Source organism: Mauremys mutica, chromosome 3 (assembly GCF_020497125.1).
Source record: "Mauremys mutica isolate MM-2020 ecotype Southern chromosome 3, ASM2049712v1, whole genome shotgun sequence".
NCBI lineage: Eukaryota > Metazoa > Chordata > Testudines > Geoemydidae > Mauremys > Mauremys mutica.
Window position 1 is genome coordinate 47,051,542 of NC_059074.1, and position 14,095 is coordinate 47,065,636.

General features: G+C 42.2%; 1 protein-coding gene across 1 annotated transcript in view; it reads left to right on the forward strand.

Annotated features, from left to right (window-relative positions):
* The window catches only part of LOC123366200, a 43,244-nt gene that overhangs the window by 11,807 nt on the left and 17,342 nt on the right, over window positions 1–14,095 (forward strand). Inside the window, exons 3-6 of the mRNA XM_045009424.1 lie at window positions 1,812–2,063; window positions 5,750–5,839; window positions 6,528–6,605; window positions 8,628–8,723. Coding sequence (XP_044865359.1) covers window positions 1,812–2,063; window positions 5,750–5,839; window positions 6,528–6,605; window positions 8,628–8,723 — 516 coding nt within the window. The remainder of the gene's footprint in view (window positions 1–1,811; window positions 2,064–5,749; window positions 5,840–6,527; window positions 6,606–8,627; window positions 8,724–14,095) is intronic.

Genomic DNA, 14,095 nt, shown 5'->3' on the forward strand with positions numbered 1-14,095 from the left:
TGTAGCAAAGCCACAGTCTAACCTGAAAAATCAATGGCCTGATAAGGACCAGGAGTTTTACTCTAGGAAGGCTGGCAGGATTAGGCCTATTGTCTTGCTTTGTATTAAGCATTGCAACTTTAGAAAGAGAGGCTGAAATCCTGGCCCAGTCATTCATGCACGTGTCTATGTTAAATAATTTTATTTCCAACTAGGGCTGTCAATTAAATGCAGTTAACTCAAGTGATTAACAAAAAACATATTATCTAGGTTAAAAAAATAGTTGAAATTAATCACAGTTTTAAACACACAGTTAATAATAGAATACCAATTTAAATTTATTATAAGTATTTTTGGATGTTTTTCTACATTTTAAAATATATTGATTTCAATTACAATACAGAATGCAAAGTATACAGTGCTCACTTTATATAATCTTTTACTGCAAATATTTGCACTGTAAAAAAATGAAAAAAGAAGTAGAATTTTTCAGTTCACCTCATACAAGTACTGTAGTGCAATCTCTTTATCGTGAAAGGGCAATTTACAAATTTAGAAATTTTTTAAGGAACAGTGCTCAAAAACAACACAACATAAAACAAAACATCAGTTCTACTTCTTGTTCAGCCAATATTTAAGGCACATAGATTTATTTACATTTATGGAGATAATTCTGTCCGCATCTTATTTACAATGTCACCTGAAAGTGAGAACAGGCATTCTCATGGCATTGCTGTAGCTGGTGTTGCAAGGTATTTACGTGCCAGATATGCTAAACATTCATATGCCCCTTTGTGCCTCGACTTGTAGCTTCCACTTGTTTTATCTTTTAATCGTTTGACAGCCCTACTTCCAACTAAAGGAGTAAAGGATACGGTAGTCAAAAGATTTGGTCCAAACCTTTAGCTGCCAAGTTAGAAAGAAAAAAACAGCCATATACAAATATGGAAACCCTGTACCCACGAAGCCAATTTAGAAGAGAGGGGTTGAGACTTGTTTAGCCAGCTTGCTAACTCCTCTCTAATAAAAATAGCATCAAGAAACACAAAATTGCATATGGAAAACCTACTGTGTTTTTTGAAACCAGAGTTGTCTGAAGGAACTGCCCAGCCTGAATTAATTATTGGGGGTGTTTTATGTGGATGGTTTATACATACATTCTGCTTCACTACCTCTTGGAGCCTGAGCTAAAAGCAGTGGGTTGGATCACCACCTTCTCATGGATGCTGGGGTTACTGCATGGATCTCTGGGGATCCACAGAAGACATAAGGTCATCTGAAAGGAGGACCTATGCTGCCTCTGCACCATGTATGTGCCTCCATTGCCCCATTCACACTTCCTGGCAGCATGGCTCCAATGTAGCTGTTGTACTAGAGATTCCAGCTGGCCCCCGACTCCCTTAATGGAGGATTCCCACTGCAGAGGAGCTCCCGCATATTAGGTAATCCAGTCCCAGGCTGCATTACCTTATCTCCATGGGTTCGGAGGAGGCGGAGGCCTCAACCCTGCTAAGGAGAGGCCACCCACTGTCCACGTTCACCATTACCCAGTCCCCTACCATTGCTTGTGAATCCCAAACCTGCGTCACATGCTCCACAGGGCGCTGAGAAGTGGGAGGTGGTGCCACAGAGGCAGCTGCATGGAGGATCCCTTCTGCACATGAATTTTGGGGGCACAGTTAGGTCTAGTGTCTTCAGTGGTGTTACCCCGATCTACACTCATGTGATAGAGAAAAACACTAATTTACTGAATATAATGTCCAGACTCCTAAACAGTAATTAGGCATTGATATTTCTGTTGTTCTGTCTTTCTCTCTTTCTCTAACAAACAGGAGCCGATATCCAAGTTTTCTGGCAGTCTTTTTGATACTGATGACAACATTAAAGATCAAAGAAACCCTAGAGCAGCTCTTCAGGAAAAGCACAAGGCAGCGGTGAAAGTGAAGCCTTTTCCAGAGGCTAACAACAAGCCGCAGGCTCCTGCCTCCACAGCAGGCAGCTTTCCAGCAGAGAGCAACAGGTTTCCAGAGGAAACGAAAGAGCAAGTTCCAAGAGCTGCAGAGGTGACACAGCCACCATTAAAGGTAATGCAACATCTCCCTGAAGAGCCTTTCACTCCCAGCCAGTTCTGTGACTTTTGGTTTATCTGAGAAACTTTGAATTTAAAGGAGACAGTTTTTAAGTGTGATTACATAAAGACAAGAAGTACAATATAGTCATATAATGCTCTCCGGGATCCATTCCTGTTCCCATTGGCTTTAGTGGAAATAGGGGTTGGCCCATATTCTTAGTTATTTGCAGCCAAACTTTTGAAAATAAGCCCCTGTTTTTGGGTACCTACATTTTTGAATGCCCAGCTTCAGACACTTCAGGATTATTTCTCAGAAGGGCTAAACATTCACAAGTCCAAGTCCATGGGAGTTGTGGATGCGCCACATCTATGGAGAATCCCTCCCAAGGTGTCTCTAGTTGGGCACTCAAAACCAGTGGTTACTTGTGGATATTTGGGCCTTAGTGACTCACAATTAAAGACACAGCCTTACAGACCCTTACCTGTTTGTACAGACCTTGCTTACTTGAATATCTCTTTGGAGTTGGTGGGAATGCTCAGATGAGCATGGACTACTGTTATGAGTGGGAATTGCAAAACTGGGCCTTGGATTTATGGCAAAAACGTGTGTGTGTGTGTGCGTGTGTGTGTGTGTGTGTGTGTGTGCGCGTGTGTGAGAGAGAGAAGTGGGAGGAAGGGGAGACTAGATCATGGTTTGACCATAGGCATGGCATGGCCTAGGTGCACCTCCGCTGGAGCAGCACAGAGAAGGAACTGCATGCCTTAGGGCCTTGCTCTAGAACAGTGGTTCCCAAACTTTTCAGCATCACTCCCCCATCTTAATTTTCGAGAAACCCTCACACTCCCCCACCTCTCTTTTACCATCATCCAGCTCCCCTGATCCTAGTCCCCTGACTGCCTCCTCCTAGGACCCCCCACCCCTAACCGCCCCCTAGGGACTCCACCCCCTATCCAACCCCCCCTGCTCCTTGTCTCCTGACCACCCCCTCCCGGGACCCCATCCCCTGTCCAACCGCCCCTGCTCCCTGACTGCCCTGACCCCCATCCACACTCTCACCCCCCGACAGGCCCCCTGGGGCTCCCATGCCTATCCAACCCCTATCCCCCCGCTCCCTGACCGCCCCCCCCGAACCACCTCCTCCCCATCCAACCACTCTCTGTCCCCTGACTGCCCCCGGGGACCTCTTGCCCCTTATCCAACCCGCCCTCCCCCCACCCCCTGGTCAGTTTAGGGCCAATAGCAGCTACACGGTGCACGCTTACGGCACTGGGGTCTGGGGAGGCTGCAGATGAATGTAAGGGACAGTCTTACTCCCCTACGTGGATGCCAGGCTATACTCTAGCCTGACAAGATCAATGAAGCATTGTGGAAAATGATGGTCTTCTGAACTTTGGTGCATGTGACTAACTTTACTCTCATGAATGGTCCTATTGAATTCAGTGGGACTACTCAGGCTGAGCATAAATAGTGGTTGGACTCCATGGTAAATGGAGCATAATCTAAGTGTTGTAGGTGTTTTAATCAGTATAATAAGGTATTTTCTTGCACATTTAAAAATAATTAGTTAGAAATCAACACACCATGTTAGAATTGTAATATTAACTAAATACACTGTCTGAGTGGTTTAAAACCCCAGATGTATTGAAAAGCCCTGAATGTAAAATTTTAACAAATCCATGTTCTGATCACTTTAGAGGCGTGAGCTAAAGCAGCAAAAGTAAGAGCATCTCAGCTACACACAAGACTGATGGATGAAACCCTATTTATTTTCCATCTCAATTTCAATTTTAAATGGTTTTCCTTAACTCTAATACAGTGAATATTAGGTATGTTTGCAAGCTATTTCTGCTTTTCAATATCAATGAAATTATTCATTAAAAAGAACAGGAGCACTTGTGGCACCTTAAAGACTGACACAATTACTTGTGCAAGTTCTATTTGATGCTTTTAATAAATAGGTTTCAGAGTAGCAGCCATGTTAGTCTGCATCTGCAAAAAGAACAGGAGCACTTGTGGCACCTTAGAGACTAACACATTTATTTGAGCATAAGCTTTCATGGGCTACAGCCCACTTCATCGGATGCATGCAGTGGATTTTTCCACTGCATGCATCCGATGAAGTGGGCTGTAGCCCATGAAAGCTTATGCTCAAATAAATTTGTTAGTCTCTAAGGTGCCACAAGTGCTCCTGTTCTTTTTGCAGATGCAGACTAACATGGCTGCTACTCTGAAACCTATTTATTAAAAGCATCAAATAGAACTTGCACAAGTAATTGTGCAAGCCCACTACAGCCCACTTCATCGGATGCATGCAGTGGATTTTTCCACTGCATGCATCCGATGAAATGGGCTGTAGCCCATGAAAGGTTATGCTCAAATAAATTTGTTAGTCTCTAAGGTGCCACAAGTGCTCCTGTTTTTTTTGCAGATGCAGACTAACATGGCTGCTACTCTGAAACCTATTTATTAAAAGCATCAAATAGAACTTGCACAAGTAATTGTTAATTTAAGTTGCCACTGTGACCTAAACTAATTCCATTCGGCCTGTGTTGTAGGGACTGGAGATGCAGAATATAGTACAAAGGTGTCGCCCAGATGTACTAAAATTTCTGGGCATGTGAGAATGCAATAAGAGTACAGTGGTAGCTTTAACTTTGAATTCCCTTGCTTTTTTAAAACCAAAAGGCCTTTACCATTTAATGAGCTAGTAGTCTGAAAAATGTTGATTTAAAAAAACAAATACAGTGAATATTATATTACAGTAGCACTAAAAAGAGCAGTCTAAATCTAATTTAATGCTGATCAACTTTAATTACCTGGTCCAGAAAATAAATATGTATGGGATGGGAACTTGTGTGAAATTTCAACCCGAAGTGAGTATAAAAACTTTTCCAAAAAAGAGGTTTACAGTTAACTGTGACACATGCATAGAAATAATGTTGTTGCCAAGGCAAATGCTCAATAAATCATTGATTTATGTGAAAGAAATAATTTTATCACCCCACCTGTTCTCTGAAATGGATACTTGATGATCAGAATACAATAGCACTAGCTATTTCACATGGGGTGAAATCCTCTCCTCATTTAAGTAAATGGGAGTTTTGCCATAGCTTTCAATAGGGCTAGGATTTCATCCATTCAGCAGTACCCCTCTACCTCGATATAACGTGACCCGATATAACACGAATTTGGATATAACACGGTAAAGCAGTGCTCTGGGGGGGGGCAGGGCTGCACACTCTGGTGGATCAAAACAAGTTCAATATAATGCTGTTTCACCTATAACACAGTAAGATTTTTGGGCTCCTGAGGACAGCGTTGTATCGAGGTAGAGGTGTACCTGACTCCATAATTAGTCCTCTTAAAAGCAATGGGACTAACCACTAATATACTGCTCAATATATAAGGGTGACAAAATCAGGCCCATGATGAGAAAATGTAAGCTTCCAAAATTGTCTCTTTAAAACCTAGATCTGGAAATACTGTGTTTCTTTGTGCTTCTGGGAAAGGTAAAGGCTATACTTCTACGTGGTAATATGTGCGAAGAGGATATTACTACAGCATAAACACTATTTTTCTGTGTGTTGAATTAGACAGATTGTTTACAGAATGGAAGCTACAGTATTGTTGCCTGTGTAATGTACGGGGTGCTGTTTCATTCATCAGGCCACTTGTTATTAACTATAATTCTCTTGCAGATAACCATTACTGTGTGCAGTCAAATGGGGAGTCTTGGTATTAGCATTGCTGGTGGAAAGGGCTCATCTCCATATAAAGAAAATGATGAGGTGCATTTCATTACTCCAACATTTACCAAGTAATCATTCAGAAAGAGATGGAAAAATGCAGTTTTTGGAAGCTAGCCTATTTAGCTGTTTTCTTTTTGAAGTCATCTTCAGTGTAATGCTTTAATCTTAGTAATACAGTTGACAAGGAGAACAAAAGGGTATTCTTAGATTTGTCCCCAAGATAGATGTTGAAGATGGTGGTAGCTTTTCAACTGTGACGCCTCCTTGAGGAATGATCTTTGCAAGGAAGCATCATGTGAACGATTAGTTCCTGAAGAAGGCCTTACAGCTGAAATCCCATTGGTTATTTTCCACCTGAATTCAAGGTAACTCCATTTGCAGCCCACACACTAATGCAGCTTCAATCCCACTTGTTTGTTCACACTAACCTCTTTTTGAACTAGTACTTGTCTTTTCTCAGTTTCATTCAAATCCTTATTCTCAAATATGTCCCTCATGGCACTGGGTAAACTGTTAATGACTTTTGTTTATTGCTGTTTGTATCAGTCAGCGATGGGTGGTTTTATTTTTCTGTTAATGTGTTAATTAAGACATTTATCTTGTATTCATTTAGAGGCAGCTGAGCAATAGGCTTTGAAAATCAGTTTGCTGCGCATGTACTTTTTAACATCCAAGAGCAATGGGATAAAATCTGTTGGATCTGAAATTTTGTGTTTGATGTTACCAGGCAATCTTAATTGCACGGGTGGCCAAAGAAGGCCCAGCGGACTTGACTGGGGTACAAGGAGGAGACAAAGTGCTGGAGGTAGAAAGCTTTATTCGTTAACGGAGCCCTGTATTTTCTTATGTGAGCATTGGAATTCCCTCCTCCTCCCCCACTGGGTCATATAAACATATGATTAATCTGATTTTCTATGCACCTGAATCAAAATCCTTAATCTGAATATCCCAGATTTTGGAATTTTGGATCCAGATTTGGACTTTGCAGCTTTGGAACCATTTTTAGTTTCAATATGGAAATTATTCATGAAATGACATCCTTGACTTCTGATCTTTTTCCCATTATTTACCATATATTTTTCAGATCTTATACTTTCTAAGCGTTTAACAAAATATCTTGATCTTTAATGGCTAATTCATAAAAAAAAGAATGCCCTTATTATAAACCTGAAAATTCTGTGCCTTTATTAGTTCAATGACTAATTCTGAGATGGTTTCTTATTTACTTCAGTTAGATTTATTAGTCCAGATTCACCAAAGCTTGGTGCAGGAAGTACAAACTACACTTCCTTATGCCCTCAAGAGGATGCTCACACTGGGGAGGTCAGCCCATAATTACTCCACTGATACAGGCTTCAAATGAGATGTGCTAAATAATAAGTGTGTACATCTGGTTGCTCTACCTTTGGGACCTTTTCTCCACTAGTGCCACCTGTTCTTTTGAATCTTGTAGGTCCCTCAAGTGTCCCCCGGTGAGGAGATTGCAGATGTTTTGTGCCAGGGATTTTCCTCTGAACAGCCTTTGCCAGGGCTGTCCTGGGATGAATCCGACCCAGTGGTGCTACTATTCCCAGCTATAGTTTTCAAACTAGTAACCTTTTATTATTGTTGCTAGCACTCTATTATTATTTTTTTCTCTAGGGTTAATACTATTTATTCTAACATGTTTCTTGTTGAATCAAGGGAGATACATAATATATATTGTTAGCTGCATTGGAGATATAATGCATGATCTACAAAGTCTACTTCTGTAGAAAAGTCCTATAGAATTTATAGGGATAAAAAAACATAAGCATGCATAGAAATTAAACAGGATTCTATAGAAATTACTACAAGAAATTATAGAATTTAACAGAATGATATCCTTTCTCTTGAATGTTTAAAACTACCCTACAGAATTTAATAGAGGATTATATTCCTGTGGTTGAATTCTACAGGTTGGCTGAAAAATTCTTTGGAAAGGTTATAATTCTCTGTTAAACGTTAAAGGACTTTTCCATGGGGGTAAATACAAACTTTTTCTTTGAATAAAGGACTATTATTAGCTGAAAACAGTTGGATTTTGGCAAACTGAAAATTTGAAAGAAACATTGTTATCTGTATGTATTTCATATCAGAAGATTATCTGCAAAAAATAAATCCACTTTTCTACTTATTATTGGCCTTACTGTGCCCTCAATTTTGAAGTAGAATTCCTGATTGAAATAAGTAGACAGTTCTGCTTAAAAATCAATGGTGCAGTATGGCCTCATGCAGTAATAATCTCTTAGAACCCACAGAGTTACTCAACATGTGTTAGCTATTAAACATTGTTCCGTTGGTGAGCATGTAAAATCAAGAACCAAAAAGGGAAGACATTCCTTCTCAAATATGTGGCTGATTCAACAAGTATCTGCATTTTCTGTGCATGCCACAAGATGGCACTATTAGCAGAACAATTCAGATATTTTAAAATGTAGGGAAAAATTTCACTTTTTTTGTGAGATGAAAAGGAATGAATGCATTCAAATATGTTTAAAAAGGGAGTTTTAATGTTTTGACAACAGGACCAATCTCAGTTCAAGTAACTAAAATTGTCACTTGGCTTTACGTTTTACAAATTTTTAGTGTTCTGACCTTTTCAACAACTCAGTGAATTCAGGAACAGTGAAAGAGGAATTAGCGCACACTGTTTGAATTCACCCTGGTGAAATCCTACATGACAATGGGTCTAGTCACTGTTTAAGCTGATCTGAGTGCAGGGGAGTTAGTTATCCTTTATTTTAGCAGTACCCAGAAAATAAAGATGGTCATTTTATGCTTTTTTTTCTCCCTCCCCCCCATCAAGGGATCCATCCTTTTAGAACCAAACACACCTGACTCCGGTCCTGTTGAAGCATCAGCTAAAAGCAGCCCATTCCAGACTGTAAACCACATCATAACAGTAAGTGAAGATGGTGAATTCAGTGAACAAACTAATGCTTACACAAATACTTTCTGAGCTGTGTGTTACCAATGCTGCCCCAGCATTCAGACAGACAGCATTATCCACAATTTTGAATTAATAAAAAGTTGGATAATAAAAGAAACACTGCATTGTGGGCCAGATTATCAAGTACTCAGTAGCCACAATCAGGACCAAATTTCCAAAAGAGCTCAACTCCCATTGAGAAATCAAACTAAGAAATCAGATTTTCACTGTTTTAGGTCTCTTGAAAAATCTGTCCTTAAGCGTCACACTGGGAGATGCTGGGTGCTGAATATTGTTGTAAATCTGACCCTTCCTTAGGTGCTTAAATGGAAACTGAGCTCTTTTGAAAATCTGGTCACAGCTGGGGATGCTGCTGAGCACTTGAAAGTCTGTCCTATTATCTATTAGGAACATACTGTATAATCCAGGGATACTCAAAGGAAAGAGGCAAGACCATATTGTCTAAAATAGTCACTCAAATTTTAACTCATTTCAGTCTGAGCCTTCATACTGGAATGCCTGCCTGCCTTCCATAGAGCTGGTACCAGGTGGCTCCACCTATCAGTAGAATACTTCCTTTCAATTCCCTTTCCTCCAGCCTCTCTCTCAAACCACACCTGCCTGTGACACAGCTAATGTCACTAATTTATATGTATGAACATATGATTCAGTTTTGATTAAACCTCTGGAATTTTTTAACCAATTTGATTGCAAGTTGGTCACATGAACAAAAATAGATCAGAGCTAGACCAAGCTGGAGGACAGGAAATGATTTTGAATTTGGCTTTGCTTTGAATCGGAAACTTTGAAATTCGCCACAAAGGAAAATTCTCTAAATTGTTTAGTTTTGGAGCAATTGAAATGTTTCATTTCAACAAAATCAAAATATTATGTTAGAATAGAAATGGAATTCATTTCAAAACAAAACATCAAAACAGAACTGGTCAATGTTGTAGGAACTTGGTTTTTTTCATTTTTTGTCCAAAACAAAATGTTGGTAAAATCAACATGATTTTCGGAAGCATTTTGATTTAGAATGAACTGGTTTAAGTTTTTCCGACCATCTCTAGGCAGAGCTAATAGCCTCTTTAGCGGATACTGGAGGCTAATAGTCTGTTGAACATCATCACTGCGATTCAATGGGAAGATGCTTGAAAAGGCTGGCTAATATGGTGATTGGCTGATCAAATCTGGCTGGCTTCTGCCTTTGATTTCTGCTGAGGAGAGAAACTGACCACTGCTGAGGAGAGAAACTGACCACTTCCCATGCTATCTCCTGATGGTAACATAACCCAGCTGGGTTATATAATATTTCCTTACAGATATGGCCAGCTAGCCAAGAGGAGGGGACAGGTCAGACAATGCTGGCCCCTTTAGAATAGGAGGTCCTGAAGGAGCCAGCTAGCTAGAGCTGTTTCAGGTGATGAGTTGCTTCAGCACATATTTTCTGCAGAAAATTTTTGCATTGAAATCTTTGTAAATGTGTCTCTGCAAGAGACTTGCTCACAGAAGTCTTTATGCTGACTTGTGCATACTACTGTGCCTTTGGCTGAGGGGAATATAAAACACTCTCTGGGACTGTCATCTCTTTGGGAATATTATCCTATTGACTCTGGATTTAGTCAATGCCTCATCTTATATTCTTACTCCGTCTTTACTCAGGCACAGCTCCTGTTGACCCTCAGTGGGAGTTTTTCCTGAGAAAGGATTGCAACATTGGGTCCAGACATCTGGAGATAAGACCTATACTATTCAGAGGGATGGACTAGATGGTGCAGAAGGTTCTTACTAAAGCTCTGGTGGGATAGAATCTTCCTCTTATTAAAGATCTAGGACATAACATTATAATGCTCTCTTTGTCCTTAGTAGAGTGTTCTTCTCTCCTGTATCTCTGATCATGCCTCAAAAACCGACAGGAACATCTTTCTCTACATTTATTAAGTTATATATTCAGAAATAAAACACTTCTTTGTGTGTTTTAATCAGGAAAAACTCTCCCTTTTATTATTAATTATACCTCTGATCTTTCAACAACCTGCCTGGCCTCTTTTATCTCCTATCCTTAATGATGTCTCCATAGATGGTATCACTGCTATGACAAAAGATGTTGTCTCCAACAGATTCAATTTCTCCTCTCTGGTCTTCCATTCTTCAAAGAGCTGGTTGCTCCAGATTATTTTGAAAGGCTCATTTGAATTTTAACTAGTCCAAAATCCAAATGCTTAAATGCCAGACTTCAGCTTTAATGCCACTTTGAATTATTAGTAATTAGTTGGACAAACAAGAAAAGCTCTTTCATGCCGCATCACTGTTTTTTTCAAAGTGAAAATTAGGCCAGGTCTACACTACCACTTACTTCGGTATAACTTGCGTTGCTCAGGGATGTGAATATGCTATCCCCCTGAGTGACATAAGTTACACTGACCTAAGCACCAGTGTGGAGAGCTTCTCCTACCAACATAGCTACTGCCTCTCGCAGAGGTGGATTTATTATGCCGATGGAAGAGCTTTCTCCTGTCGGCATAGAGCATCTTCACCGGATGCACAATGCAGCTGCGCAAATGTAGCACTTCTAGGGTAGATTAGCCCTTAGAAACAAACTAGCTTTTTAAAAATTTGTGATTGACCGGTTTCACTTTTGAAATTTACAATCTCAAAAACTAAAATTACAATGAAATATAGTTTTCATTGACAAACTTTACAAACTTGCCATAGCTATGCAAAAAAATTACTGACACTCACACAGCAAAATAACCGCATCAGTGTTAATTCACATCTTTTGTTATTTTGGGGCAACTCTGTGTGGACATTCTTGTTTCAGAATAGAAGTGTCTAGTGAGTTAGCTTAAGTTGATTCCTTATTCATTTAAACTAATCAAAGTAAGGGTATGTCTACACTACGGGATTACTCCGATTTTACAGAATTCAATTTTTGGCAACAGATTGTCTAAAGTTGAGTGCATGCGACCACACTAAGCACATTAATTTGGCAGTGTGCGTCCATAGTACCGAGGCTAGTGTCGACTTCCAGAGTGTTGTACTGTGGGTAGCTATCCCATAGCTATCGCATAGTTCCCACAGTCTCCCCCACCCATTGGAATTCTGAGTTGATATCCCAATGCCTGATGGGGCAAAAAACATTGTTGCAGGTGGTTCTGGGTACATGTCGTCAGGCCCCCTCGCCCTCCCTCCCTCCGTGAAAGCAACGGCAGACAACCGTTTCACACCTTTTTTCCTGGGTTACCTGTGCAGACGCCATACTATGGCAAGCATGGAGCCCGCACAGCTCACCATCACCGTACAACTCCTGGGTGCTGGCAGATGTGGGACTGCATTGCTATACAGCAACAGCTCATTGCCTTTTGGCAGCAGATGGTGCATTAGGACTGAAAGCCATCATCATCATACAGAGATGGGAGTGACTCAGCCAGGTCATTTCCCATTTTCTGCCGAGCACCCAGGAGATGTTGAGGGCTAGCAGTCATAATGCAGCATCTTCTGGCGAGCAGTCAGGAGATGACGATTGCTTGCAGTCTTAATGCAGCATCTTCTGCTAAGCACCCAGGAGACGACGATGGCTAGCAGTCATACTGCACCGTCTGCTGCCAGCCTAAGATGTAAAAGATAGATGGAGTGGATCAAAACAAGAAATAGACCAGATTTGTTTTGTATCCATTTGTTCCCCGCTCCCTCCGTGAAATCAACAGCCTGCTAAACCCAGGTTTTTGAGTTCAATCCTTGAGGGGGTCATTCTGTGTGACAGTTTGTGTTTCTCCTTGACGCAAAGCCTCTGCCTTTGTGGATTTTAATTCCCTGTAAGCCATGTCGTCAGTCGCCCCTCCCTCCGTCAGAGCAATGGCAGACAATTGTTTCGCGCCTTTTTTCAGTGCAAACGCCATACCACGACAAGCATGGAGCCCGCTCAGCTCAATGCAGCAGTCATGGACATTGTAAACACCTCATGCATTATCGTGCAGTTTATGCTGAACCAGAACCTGGAAAACCAGGTGAGGAGGAGGCGATGGCAGCGCGGCAGGTTCATGCCTTGGAACGCCGATTCTGGGCCTGGGAAACAAGCATAGATTGGTGGGACCTCATAGTGTTTCAGGTGTGGGACAATTCCCAGTGGCTGCGAAACTTTCACATGCGTAAGGGCACTGTAGCGGGGTGGTTACCCGCTCCTGCCCTTCAGGGCTTAAAACAGCCCAGGAGAGGGCTGTAGCTGGGGCAAAAAGCCTGGGCTGATTGGGAGAAAGCAGGCTCAGCTGTGGCCAGGTCCCAATCAGGTCCAGCTGGCCCCTATAAGAGGCAGTGAGCCAGGAGCCCAGTCAGTCTCCCTCTTCCTGTAGAGGGAGAAGGGCCTGCCTGCAGGGAGTTAGAGAAGGTACCTAGAGTGGAGTAGGGCTGGGGAAAGGCAGAGGAGCTGGGGAGCTCCTGCCTGGAAAGCCCCAGGCTGCAGCCTAGCATAAGGCCAAGAGGTACTGGGGGTTGCAAGGGGCAGCCCATGGGTAGGCAAAGGCAGCAGGTCCAAACCCCTTTGCCTATGATGAATGGCGGATACTGCACTCTGCCCCAGTGAACGGGGGCTAAATGGAGACTGGGCAGTAGCCAATACTGAGGCAAAGTGGGGATAGTGGGTTGGGGGTTCCCCAGGGAGGGGAGACCCAGTAAAAAGAGGCATCGGGGTCCAGGGAGGGACTTGGGGCCAGAGGACAGGCGGATCACTGGCCTGCAGAGGGCGCTCCGGGCTGGAAATTGAGCTAATTCCTGGAAGTCACCAGCGGGAGGCGCCGCAGGGGTGAGTCCAGCCCATCTATAGCACTTTCATGGAACTTTGTGACTTGCTTTCCCGTGCCCTGAAGCACCAGAATACCAAGCTGAGAGCAGCCCTCACGGTGGAGAAGCGAGTGGTGAAAGCCCTGTTGAAGCTTGCAACGCCAGACAGCCAGACAGTAGGGAATCAATTTGGAGTGGGCAAATCTGCTGTGGGGGCTGCTGTGATGCAAGTAGCCAAAGCAATCACTGAGCTACTGCTACCAAAGGTAGTGACTCTGGGAAATGTGCAGGTCATAGTAAATGGCTTTGCTGCAATGGGATTCCCTAACTGTGGGGGTGCGATAGACGGAACCCATATCCCTTTCTTGGCACCGGATCACCAGGGCAGCCAGTACATAAACTGCAAGGGGTACTTTTCAATGGTGCTGCAAGCACTGGTGGATCACAAGGGACGTTTCACCAACATCAATGTGGGATGGCCGGGAAGGTTTCATGATGCTTGCGTCTTCAGGAACACTAGTCCGTTTAAATGGCTACATCCGTTTGCTTCTTTGGTTTTCTGGTATGCT